Source organism: Heptranchias perlo, chromosome 5, assembly GCF_035084215.1.
Source record: "Heptranchias perlo isolate sHepPer1 chromosome 5, sHepPer1.hap1, whole genome shotgun sequence".
Taxonomy (NCBI): domain Eukaryota; kingdom Metazoa; phylum Chordata; class Chondrichthyes; order Hexanchiformes; family Hexanchidae; genus Heptranchias; species Heptranchias perlo.
In genome coordinates, this window is record NC_090329.1 from 12093030 (window position 1) to 12106851 (window position 13822).

Sequence of the window (13822 nt, forward strand, 5' to 3'; positions counted from 1 at the left end):
TGTTTGCAAAATGCTAAGTTAAAAAAAGCACATACGCACACACACACGCAAATAGGCATCCCAGTAATATAGCATATTGATTCAATCCACACTACTAAGTATGATCAGACACATTAATGGATCACAGAAAAGGCCTGGAATTTCTTTTTAGGGGTGGGGGAGGTGGATTTTTTGTGGTTCCAGGATGAACAGGAATGCTCCCCCGGCCCCACAAAAATACTGCGGCCGATTGCCAGCCACTGGGGTGGGGGCTTCCCCCTTTTGCTATCTTCTAGTTTGGCTTGCCCATAGAACCGCCCCCAGAGAGGCGAGCTGCCTGCTAGCACTCATTGAGCACGTGGCAGCTCGTCCGAATTATGATGAGGCCCTCCCACTTCGTGCCCAGTTAAAAATCGTCCCCATAGTTCTGTTTTCTGACCAACTGTCAAGCACATACTTCAAAAAAATTCTTCAAAACAAATCTAGTTAAATGCTAAGCATTTAAAAGAACCACAGCATGGAGCAGCAAGCAGCCTGGATCTGAAGTTTGTGAGCGATAGATTTGACTGAGTAAATTTGGAAATATAAGGGGTTTCTCATGGGTGCATTGCCAGACTGACAACATTGGTCTAATTAACTAAAAGCTGAACAAATGTGTTTTCATTAAAGAGAAGTTAGAGGAGACGTGACTTGCGTCTTCAAATTTTTATGGGATACAGATAAAATAGATCTATGCCAAGTACTTCAAACATAAACATAGAGCTAGAGGACACGAGTACAAAGTTAACAATTAAGATTTGAGATAAGTTAATTTTTTCCCCTGAGGAATAATAGATAGATCTCATCAAATGCTTATTTTAGTTATCCTCAACTAACTTCTATATGAATACAATTCTCACTACTTTTGAGCTGTTTCCCTGCCTATCCTAAAATATTTGTTTGGTCTCCAGGTTATTTTGACCTCTTTATTCAGTCACTGCGATCCAAGGTCTTGTTATATTTTCCCATCTTTTCGAAAGGATTATATTTTCTTCCCATAACCTTTTCTAGGGTCTTTGAAAATTCCATTATACTTCTGCTAATTTTTCTAATTTGGTTTTCCATGTAAATGTTTTCAGAGGTTTAAAGTTTGTCCCCCCAAAATCTTGTACATCTGTATTCTTATTTTTGGTCTTTGTATCAAAATTAATAGCCCAGTATAACAGTTACTAGAATCCTTATATTCACCCACTGGACAACTAAGATGTCAGTTTCCCAAGTCAGCTGTTAGATGGAAATCACCTAGATAAGGACAGACATGAATACTCTTCAACTGTGAAATTGCTGCTAGCATTGAAACAAGTCTTGCAATTACCTTACATGAGGGGGTAACCATGAAACAAATATTTGGGAACACACACACACACACACACACACCACCAAATCCTCCACACCTCCCCACCCAGTAGTTGACCTTATGTTGGTAATTCTTCACTTCGACGTTAATCCTCAAATATTTGCATTGCTGTTGTCCTAGTAGCTGTGTGAAAACATGCATCAGATATCTGTAGTTACTATTCCTGGCATATACTATCTGAATAATGTAGGACAGTATAGCAACTTCGAGTAAGTTCCTTAAAAATTTTAATCCATCCTCGGTTTAGAATCAGTCTGCAGCCTACTGATATTTTTGTGATGAGGTTACAGCTGAAATAACCACCCCTCCCTTTCTAACCACCAGTGCACTGGGGACCTGGGTTAGCATAAGATGTGTACAGCGTATCAACAAATAGCCTTATGTTACTCTTACCATGTTCATTCCAAGAAATATTTCTGCAGCTCATATGTCCCTTGTAGGCACTCATACTGCATGTTACTTTTGTTCTGTTCTGGTGCAAGACTGTCTTACCTTTGAAAATATATGGATAATATTTGCAGGTTTGCAAAGAACCTACAACATTAAAAAAAAATCCTTGAAACAGGAGATAAATCATGCAGCCATTATTGAAAACTCTAAAATAAAGTCTTCCAGCTTTATGTGCGCAATGACATTTACAAGCTCTTTACTAACTCAGGCATTTTTCAAATGAATGATGTGTCTGCAGTTTTCATGTCAAGATTCAAAAGTATCAGTAAAAAATGACAGGCTGGTATTAACTCAATGATGCCATTTCTACTCAATCTAAAGTTACATGTCAAAGTTTTGCACAGAAAAAACATTCAAAATATACAAAAGTCTATTCATGACAACCATCAGAATGAAATACCGTGCTTGTGAAATATATGGTTCACCATAGAGTAACAGCAGGCTTATGTCATACATCAGTTTTCAATAAACTATTAAAAATGAAAACTTCACTGCTTTGCAAGGATACTCTATTAGAAGCCATTTCTTAATCACCTTCAGTTCAGGGAATAATTTCCACAGGTTCTGGCTAGTGGTCTTTAATCATGCCCATTAGCCAGTCAAGTAGCAAGCTGATTTTCAAATCCAAGGCTCAATGAAACCATGACGACCATTACTCTTAAACATTGTTAAAAGAACATGAAATCAGAGGGGCAGCTTTGGATGCAAAATACTTTTTTTCCCTGTGTCTAATACATCCAGCCGAACCAATGTTACATCAGTTAAAAAACAATGTTACCAGCAAACAAGCTGCAACAAGAACAATTTACAACAAGAACAAAGCAGCCCGCTTGATTGGCACCCCATCCACCACCCTAAACATTCACTCCCTTCACCACCGGCGCACAATGGCTGCAGTGTGTACCATCCACAGGATGCACTGCAGCAACTCGCCAAGGCTTCTTCAACAGCACCTCCCAAACCCGCGACCTCTACCACCTAGAAGGACAAGAGCAGCAGGCACCTGGAAACAACACCACCTGCACGTTCCTCTTCAAGTCTCTCACCATCCCGACTTGGAAATATATCATCGCTCCTTCATTGTTGCTGGGTCAAAATCCTGGAACTCCCTACCTAACAGCACTGTGGGAGAACCTTCACCACACGGACTGCAGCGGTTCAAGGCGGCGGCTCACCACCACCTTCTCAAGGGCAATTAGGGATGGGCAATAAATGCTGGCCTCGTCAGTGAGGCCCACATCCCATGAACGAATAAAAAAAAAACAGACCTAAATTTTCATTTGTTTATACATTTCTAAACTTATTTTAATAACTTTCTCACCCCCCAAAAAAGTACATAGATATCCATCTATACATTTATCAGTGAGATAATATTATTACAATAGTACAGATTTCCTGTCTGTCATCACTTTGAGCAACTTTGTGACTGGTTGTAATTTCATATTCAAAAATTCAACCACCATAAATCAGTGGCCCCGATAACACATTGTGCATTACATAACACACGACTCACCATGACCAATGCCAAAGATCCGCTGACATATAAAACATGATCCGCCGATGTTTTGTCCACCACACATGATCTGAAAATTGCACATCGCCCCTCAACCTCAGAATTCATTACCATAAAATGACAACACATCACAAATAGGTTGGTAATGTATCACATCAAGTGTGAGAAAAGCACGTAGAAAAATTTCCACTGAGAATCTCAGGATTTATGACAACACCCAATCCTGATTGATTGGCCAGCAGAACTGACCTGTAAAAATGGTGAATTAATGGAATCAGTTATGGACTTGCTGTTTGTGAGCCTCGCCCCCTGTTGAAGCCCCTCTCCTGTTGAAGGACTAATGGAAAATTCCAGGGAAACCATTACCAGAAGCAGTTGAAATGATTCAGATTTGGGGTTTTTTTTGTATAGCAAATGTAATGTAAAGGATGACCTTTGGAATTTTTTTCCAAGGTAACTTTCACAGTACGTTACTATATTCAAGTTCTTTTATTTAGCAAAGACAACATAATACTTGTACCAGTGAAACTTTAGAAATGTTTAATTTGGAATATTTTGTAATGCTTTCTAAATGATTAACATTTCTGGAATTCTTCTACTTATTCCTGAGAAATATATATTTTTTAAAAAACAGCAGAACGAGTGGCTATTTCTGGGAAGGTCTGTACTTTTATTCAAGTTTTAAGGGAAACTCTGAAAAAAAGTCCTAAATTTAAATGTTTAATTCAAGCAGAAACACAAAGTAAGTGGAGATGATCAGCCTACCTATTTGATATTGCAGGTAAGCACTGTATTGGAAAGGAATTCTACTTGATATTATTTTTACTCAAATAGTTTAGTTTATATATCTAACTATGATGGAAGCCAATCAGAATGATACCGGGGCTAAAAGGATTAAATTATGAGGACAGGTTGCATTCCCTTGAATATAGAGGATTAAGGGGTGATCTAATTGAGGTGTTTAAGATGATGAAAGAATTTGATAGGGTAGATAGAGAGAAATTATTTCCTCTGGTGGAGGAGTCCAGAACAAGGGGGCATAACTTAAAATTAGAGCTAGGCCATTCAGGGGTGATGTCAGGAAGCACTTCTTCACCCAAAAGGTAGTGGAAATTTGGAACTCTTTCTCCACCCCCCCCACCCCGAAAAAAAACTGTTGGGCTAGGGGTCAATTGAAAATTTCAAAAGTGAAATTGATAGTTTTGTTTGGCAAGGGTATGAAGGGATATAGAACCAAGGTGGGAAGATGGAGTTAAGATACAGGTCAGCATGATCTAATTGAATGGTGGAACAGGCTCAAGGGGCTGAATGGCCAACTCCTGTTTCTATATTCCTGAGATCAACTTACTAATTAGAGCATCAGTTATAAGAGCAAAACAGAGGCTAGGTAGTCTGCAATGAGTGGTTCACCTCCTGACCCCTCAAAGGTCTCCTTCACCTACAAGATCAAGTCAGGAGTGTAATAGAATATTCACCACTCAACTGGATGGGTGTTGCCACAAAAACACTCAAGAAGTTCAATACCATTCATTTGATTAGCACCCTTGCTACTGGGCTCAATATCCATCACTCCATCACCAGCACACTGTGACTGCAGTATGGACTGCAGCAACTCATGAAGTTTACTTTGATAGCATTACTCAACCCCGCAACATCTACCACAGAGAAACAGAAGAGTATCAATGTCAAGGGCACATCACCTCTAAGTTCCCCCCCCAAGTCACACACCATCTTAACTTGGACACATATCGCTTTTCCTTCATCACAAGGTCAAAATCCTGATTTCCCTCTCTGACAGCATTGTGGGAGCACCATTACTACAAGAGGTTCAAGATCACAGCCACCACTTTCTCAGGGCAACATTCAGAGAACAAACAATAAATCACCTTGGTGAATCTCTTCTCTATCCTCTTCATGGCCTTGATGTCTTTCCTGTTGTAAGTCACCTAAAACTGGACATAATATTCTAACTGTGGTCTGATCAGTGATTTGCATAGGTTGAGCATTACCTCTTGCTTTTGTTCTCAATGCACCAACATTCAGAGAACATGAAATTTAAAAAAAAAATCTTTAAAAGGAGTAGAGAGGTGTGAGTTCAGATACATAAGCCCCGATTTTAACTCCGAGCCAGAGGTCAGCTTGGGGGTCAACATGAGGCCATTTTAACTCCAGGCCTGATTCCTGGCCAAACCTGGCGAGAATGACATGGAGGTTGGCGGGTGGGAGCAGTACCAGCGTGGCAGGAGGATGCCACCGGGGACCCATAGGGACGCAGTCATGTAAGTACGTGCGGGTGGGGGGGGGGGGGGGGGGCAGGGGCTGGATGTAATCGTAGTCGGGGGAGAGGGAGGGAAGCCTGGGGCAGGTGAGGCCCAAGGTATCCTTGTGGGACCGAGAGGAGTGCTCCCGCTCCAGACTAGCAAATCTTAAAATTAAATTCACACACCTTCTTGGCCCTCTTCTGGGCCTGCTGTTCCTTGGTAACTAGTGTTCGAGGTGAGGCCTGCACCTGTGCTGAACATGCGACTGCCCATTAGAATGGATTTGGGGATTGAATTGCCTCAAAGGGCCTTGACTTTTCCATATCAGTGAAGCTCTCGCTTGCCTTCGGGGAGGGCCTCACATACCCCTCGGAACCCAGGAGTTAAAATGGCGCGAGTGCAGCGCCAAGCTGGAGGGGAGGACCCCGCGTCCATTTTAACCCCTCCCCCCCCCCGGCGCATCCTGTTCTCACCAGACGCAGGAAATTAAAATCGGCTCTATAAATCTTTAAAAATGGGAGGATTGTGATAAAGCTGTGTTTAAAATAAAGCTGGTAGAATCCTCGGTTTAGAGGCATTGAGAACAAAGCAAGAGGTAATGCTCAACCCATACAAATCATTGGTCAGACCACAGTTAAAATATTGTGTCCCGTTTTAGGTGCCTTACGAAAGGAAAGATGTCAAGGCCATGAAGAGGACGGAGAAGAGATTCACCAAGATGATACCAGAAACAAGTAGAGTAGAGAAACTGGAGCTCTTCTCATGTGAAGAGAGAAGATTAAGAGGAGATCTGATGGAAGTACTCAGAGTTATGAAGGGTATCGGTGAATAAGGAAAACTATTTCCACTGGTTGGTGAGTAACCGGAGGATTAAAATTTTAGGTCACCACTGAAGGGAGGGGTTAGGAGAAATTTTGTTTAGAGTGGATTGTTCGGACTTGCAATGCCCTACCAGAAACAGTTTGGTAGTAGGATCCGAAATATCTTAAAATGGGAGTGGATAAATATTTGGAAAAGAAAAATTCAAAAAGGTATGGGGAAAGACTATCAAAGTGTCGGCACAGGCGCACTGGACCGAATGGCCTCCTTCTGCGCTATGATCCTATGACATGCTTGCAAACTATGATGAATTTGACTAGGTTTTCAACTAAGGTTTTAAATAAAATCTGTTCATTTTTTTTTACTTAAGAAAGCGTGCGAAGCTGAAAGAGAAAGAAAGACAGACAGATAGAGAAATAAAGAGTCAGTGGGGTAGATTTACAACTTGCCGTCTGGGCGTAAAACGGGCTTTGTAGATCGGTCGCCTGATTTCCATTGATTTCAGTGGCCAAACCTTACCACCAATTTTATGCCCGGACGACAAGTCGAAAATCTACCCTAATTATCTTTCCTCATCCTAATTTGAATTCTTTTCTCTTTACCCAAACTAAAAAAAACTATAGGAATAATTACAATCCACTATTTTGAGATTTTAAAGAATAATAATGAATACTTGGATTTCACATGTTTCTTTCGAGAAGAACTTGATTTTTTTTGGCTATTTTCGGTTGCTGACTCATCATTTTTCTTGCTTCCTCATTATGTAGTTAACGTCTAAACTCCCACAACAGCTGGGCAAAGATCTTCTGTATTAGTATGCGTGGATCTAGTTAGCTTCATTTGAGTTCAGGTTTTGCTGACATTACCGAGCACAGAGACAAGTATTAACGCTAAGCTGGAGAGAATGACTGATTGGTTGGTGGAATTGAAGTGAATGTGTCATTCACATTTAAAGTCTGGGCAAAAGATTGCCCACATCGTTCATGTAGGACTGAACAGGTCCAGACTTGACAGCACGTCATAATAAAATGATGAAATTGTACTGGAAAAGAAATCGCACCAAAATAGACAAAAATTGCTTGCTGGTAACTTGTATCCACTGATATGTAATTGGGACCAGGATACATTTACATGCAGATGCTGTCACCAACTGTCTATTAGTGGCAAGTGGTAAATTGACACTTTTCAGTGATCTGACATAAGAAATGTTTTTCTCTACACTGCAGCATTAATTACTCACATATGTAATAAAAGCCATGCACAAAATGCTTCACTGCATTATTGTAAATTGTAAATTGGTATTTAATTCTCATTTAATGGCATATAGCCTAGGGGACACTTCTGATGGGAAGAATATCTTGTTTAATAAACCATTTTAATGTTTACTCTACTTAAAGTCAATTGGTCTAAGCAGTCAGTCATTCTCTACCAAATTTTAAATCAATTGTGGACAGCAGGAAGGCAAATTCTCAGCAGTCAGTCAATTAATAAAATAACTCAGATGGAACTTCTTTGCCTGGAACTCTGGAGATATCAACGGTCTGCAGTCCTTTAAGACCCACACGTCCACCACACACCACTTGGATCATGGCCCACGGAGGTATGGGCCAATTCAGATTAGGGCAAGCTCCCAAAATTCCATAAAGGCAATGAGCCAGCTCTACAAGACATGTCTTTCCACATAGACAACAGCCTTGATATTCCATTAAACCAGCCAAACTCCAGAGACCGCCACCAGATTATCTTGACCCTCCCCAAATACCACATGGCTCCCAGTGTGTATAGAATGATATTAACAACCCCAATGTGTGCCAATGCATTCTCCTGTACCAGCTGATAAAGCTTTCAGTTACTTCACAAGATGCATGTATCATTTATTTTAAGAAAAAATGGTAAAGACGGGACTTCATGGTGCTTTGCGTTCACTTGTACCTGAAGAGATGAAGTTTGATTAATAATGTGTGTTTTTTAAGCCTTGTTTGCAAGTCATTCAACCACACAAACCAGATCTAAATATATGTCCATTAATTTACAATACAAAATAAATTTAGAAAAAAAAAACAATTTCTAAATCCCAACAAAGCAGAATTTGTTTCCACCTAATCATTAGTGAATCAAGGTATCATTTTCATATCGACCCAAACTTACATTATAAGCAGTGCACAGAAATTCTGTTTTTTTCAGGAAAGGGAGCATAGAAAAATGTTAGTCCTGTGAGCAATACTTCATGCTAAGAATAAAACAAGCTTACCAGGAGGTGGTGAAAGGGGAAAGAGTGTGTCAGATGTAAGTGAAGTGGCTTCAAAGAGCTGCTGCATGTATGTGATTTATTAGCTTTACACAACCTCTGTCTATATACCAGCACATAATTTAAAAAGCCATTACAATGCAAGATGTCTGAAATGGAAAATGCAGGGTTTCATCCTTCCTCCTTTGGGAGTTAATCAGGTGTTACCAAGCTAGCAATTACCATCGCATGAAGTTCACCGTGGAAGTAACATTTGTGGAAAAAAAGAGATCTACCAGCCTCAGCTGGATGCAACCATTGGAAAATAAAACATTAATTGTGTACGTACTTTAAAAAAAAATTGTACTTTCACTCATGAAGCAAACATGTAAATACAGAATAAAACTGCACAGCATATAAAAAGTCTAATCATTATCTGGGAGCACTGCAAGTACAACTTGTACATCTGAAGAAAGCCAACTGTGTAATGAGCACTTTCCACAGCTCAGTTTGCTTACAAAAGTTGTGGGATGGCCATCTTACAAAAATGTAAGCACATGCAAATGGTGTGGAAATGGTGTATTGATTTCCACACTAACATTTATAGTGTCAGTATAAATGACCATAATCAGTAGGCCAGTCAAGATATCAATCACAGCCTGTCAACCAAAGGAAATGAAACCTCCCCCACCCCATACAATTTTTACCCTTAGACCATGAGGTGTGCATTCTGGCAGAAGGCTCAAAGTTCACCGAGAAATAATGAAATGCCAATGTAAAAACTGGACTACTGGACTACTTAACTATAGGAGCAGATGGAGTGCATCCAATAATACTCAAGGAAATGAGGGCAGAAGGAAGAGATGCTGCGGCATAAATATTTTGCAGCTTATTGATTACCAAGGTAGTAACAGAAAATTGGAAGTAACAAGCTCAGAAACATGATTGGGGAATTATAGGCTTTTTAATTATCATGTATTTGCTAAATTTTGGAGTTCATTATGAATGGAAGCAGTTTAAACCCATTTAATGGGAAGATAGGTCAATAACTCCATGGTTTTATGAAACCTGTAATGGCCAAAATTTCTATTGCAAATAGAATTGATGAACATTGGTAATGTGACGAGGATCAAAAGGGAGAAGAGTTTCTGGGTGTCAAGAATTTTGCTGATAGTTTAACAGCTGGAAAAAGCAGCACATTGTGCCACCAAACAGGCATCTGGTGAGGACAGAGCGTCCCAATTTCTGACATGCTATCATGAAAATAGCAATTAAAGTCATTAGCCGCTGTGTGGATCCCATTAAACCGTAGCCACACTCCAGTTCCTGAATGTTTAAGCGCACTCTACATGTCAGCCATAGGTCAAGCTCAGAGGTGTCACAAATAAACTCAGTACCTCAGCAATCCCAGAAAGAGGATAACAATGGAATTCTGCCCTACCATAGCTGCCAACATCCATTGAGAGGAGCAGTGACATGAACAGGAGGCTAAGCAAAATCTAACTGGCACCCATTTCAATGCAGGAAACCTCCTGTGCCAAGGCAAAAGATTTCATTCATCAACCTGTTATCGCGGCACACATAAGAGACCGAATCATACCAATCTTGTAGCCACATGAAAAATGACAGATGATAAAGACTGCAGAATCCAATAAAGTACCTGCCCGTAAGACAGTATTTATAATATTAGACATAATAATGTTTTTCTCCTATTGATAGGCCAGCATCAATTTCCACATCTAAACTCAGTGCTGCATGAAGTAAAGGGGACAATGGCAAAGATGGTGTTTCAAAAAATGGCTTCCACAAGTGTGAGGTAAACGTGTCTGCTGTGTGCATAATGTGATCTTCCTCATGATAATCCGTGTACTACTTCTCACCCCATGTCTATGTATACGTAGGGATGTCCTCTGACTCCTTTCTGGCAGCAGTACTATCTGCAAAATGTTCAATCAACCTGGGAGACTTCCAATTTATTCTGACGCAACGGTGGAGCGACCAATTGCATTTCCCAATGTTGAAGCACGAGAGCACGGAATACTTTGAACAGTCTGATAGGAGGAAGAGAGTAAACTGATCTGTTGTTTCTCATTCCTACAATTCTTAATACCCTTCATATGCCTTTTGTTTCTTGAAAAAAAAACACTGTAGGGATTAATTCACAAGGCAAATCTTGACCACCTCTCAAGTCATAAAACTGACCCACTGAAATTCTTCAAACAGCTCTCAGCCACATGCATTTGCCTCCTACACTTTAAAAATGAAAACAAAATAATGCCCACAAAAAAAATTACAAAGCCAGTTGGATTTTGCAAGTATGTTCATAAATCTAATTTTCCTCTCAATATTATAAAGCAGAATGTCACAGCTTTTTTTTGTCTCTGTGGAGCCTCGGAGTTTAAATCCAGGTTCCCATTAATTTCCTATTGCCTCAAGCTGTTGATACTAACAGATTATGAGATTTTGGATTTATTCATCAATGAGATGAGCCTTTTCCAAAACTCGAGGCTCAAACAAATTCAAACAGGACAAACCAGTGAAGAAACAGAAGCACAAATAGATCCAAGTTGCCTGGGCTTCGTGGGCCACAACCTGTAGTTTGGAAAGTCCTGTTGTGAAGCATTGTAAAATCTGCATACAGCCAGGAAAATGCACAGTTCAGAGGGTTACCAGCTATAAGTCAGAACTACCAAAACTGGAAAATGTACTTACTTGGCTTTGCACTAATTAGAATCTTTTCTCCAGAATGTGGTGGAGTAAATCTACTTTTCTCTGCCAGGTCCTCACTGTTCCCAAATTCTACCACTTCAACCTGCTTTAGTGGTACACTCCACTTAAGCAAGTACCTCAGTCCAGAGGGCATTATACCACCGCTTTCATATTGGACTCTGAAATAAAATCATTTAAATGTCAGATAAAATTAACTACGGGTCTTGGTAAAACAGAAACTAAAATCTGTGATGGTGGAAAACATTTAACCCGTGTAAAGGTTTCCAGTGTTAGGAATAGCAATACAATGGACACCATATTTTCAACAGGAATATCACCCTCAAATTAAGTACTGTCTTCAGTAATTTTCGATCAGAACTACATTACTATATAGGTAAAATATAACAAATTATGTATTCACCATGATTTAATCAAAATTGTGATCTACATAGAATGTTTGGTACCTGCAGCACAATAGTCTGATTTAAAAAAAACTAAAAGCAATGGGCCACTGATTGCTCCAATTACAGCTAGAAGTATATTCCCTTGCATGATTTGTATATTATTAGACGAACATGTAGAGACAAACCTAGTCATTACAAACCAGTGGGCAGCAAAATAGCTTATTTTAAAATCAAGGATTCATTGTAGTAATTCTTCTAGCTATAATAAGATTTCCGCCAGGATAACAAAAAAGATTTGTTATATAACCAGATTTAATTATAACCTGGTAGGTGGTAATACTGGAGTAGGTCTAAATCTTCAGTGATTTTATTTAATGACCCAAAGCGTTCTATTCTAAAACAGCCAGAATAGCTGCGCTAATTTGCAACATAGTTTGTTTAAAGCCATAACAATTCAACAAGCCTGCTGTATCAGACTGTTAATTATTTTATTGAATTAATGATTATTGGAGATGTTGCTTTAATTGCAATTTTATCTTCCTCCAAGCATTAGTTTGGCTCAGTTGGTAGCATCTCAGAGCAAGATGATTGTAAGTTTGAACCATACTCCTGGATTTGGAGTCTGAAGGCTGTAGATTCAAATCCCACTCCAGGACTTCAGTTTTTACTACTTCACATGGCAATTTTGTTCAAAGAGTGACAAAACCTAAATAAACAATCTCTTCTGCTTCATTGAATGTATCAGACAATAATTAATATCAAGTCCTAAGGCTAGAACTAGAGTTAACCCTTCAGTGTAGCATTTCACCATTATGACCCAAAAAAATATTTTCTCAAATATAAAATTAATATTTTTATTCTACAATTTTTTTTCTGCAAAGAGTCTTTTTTCCATGTTTTGTTTATAGTATTCTGTAATCAGCATGACATGGAGGAGAATTAAGTTTTATAAAACATTTGTTCCGCCTCTCCCCGTCTGTCCTGAAGTTGTTTGCTGCCAATTTCTATACCCCACACATTTGGCAGACAGATCTGTGTCATTCACTTGTTACCAGTACAGGATATCCAGGTAAACAGTGAGGGATATGTCCCAAGACCATTGACTTGTTGTAAATTTGACCATGTTGGTTGGAATTTGAGCCCATTAATGTGCCAGGAGCTTTGTGCATCCATGTACTGAAGGCCACTCGGTTAGCACCTCAGTCCTGGGAAGCAGAGTTTTCTCGAAACTACCATTTTAATGCACTGACTGCTTTTTGCTGGTGACTTCTTGGAACAATAGCAAAAATATTGGAGGCTGATGAGTTAGAACAGTCAATTGCAAAAATTTTGTTGAAATCTCACATGAAAAGCATTGCAAAGATGGCCACAACTATATGAATGGGAGGACCCTAGGCAAGACAGAGGGTCAGAGGGATCTTGGTGTGCAAGTTCACAGATCCCTGAAGGCGGCGGAACAGGTAGATAAGGTGGTAAAGAAGGCATATGGGATACTTGCCTTTATTAGCCGAGGCATAGAATATAAGAGCAAGGAGGTTATGATGGAGCTGTATAAAACACTGGTTAGGCCACAGCTGGAGTACTGTGTGCAGTTCTGGTCGCCACACTACAGGAAGGATGTGATCGCTTTGGAGAGGGTGCAGAGGAGATTCACCAGGATGTTACCAGGGCTGGAGCGCTTCAGCTATGAAGAGAGACTGGGAAGATTGGGTTTGTTTTCCTTGGAGCAGAGGAGGCTGAGGGGGGACATGATTGAGGTGTACAAAATTATGAGGGGCACAGATAGGATGGATACTAAGGAGCTTTTTCCCTTCGTTGAGGGTTCTATAACAAGGGGACATAGATTCAAGGTAAAAGGCGGGAGGTTTAGAGGGGATTTGAGAAAGAACTTTTTCACCCAGAGGGTGGTTGGAGTCTGGAACTCACTGCCTGAAAGGGTTGTGGAGGCAGGAACCCTCACAACATTCAAGAAGCATTTGGATGAGCACTTGAAACGCCATAGCATACAAGGCTACGGACCAAATGCTGGAATATGGGATTAGAGTAGACAGGGCTTGATGGCCG

The 13822-nt window shown here is 40.0% G+C and overlaps 1 protein-coding gene across 2 annotated transcripts in view; it reads right to left on the bottom strand.

Annotated features, from left to right (window-relative positions):
• Nucleotides 1–13822, bottom strand: part of arhgef10 (Rho guanine nucleotide exchange factor (GEF) 10) — a 312671-nt gene that overhangs the window by 100347 nt on the left and 198502 nt on the right. For both annotated transcript variants that reach the window (XM_067984020.1, XM_067984019.1), the window contains exon 18: nt 11358–11533. In XM_067984020.1, coding sequence (XP_067840121.1) covers nt 11358–11533 — 176 coding nt within the window. The remainder of the gene's footprint in view (nt 1–11357; nt 11534–13822) is intronic.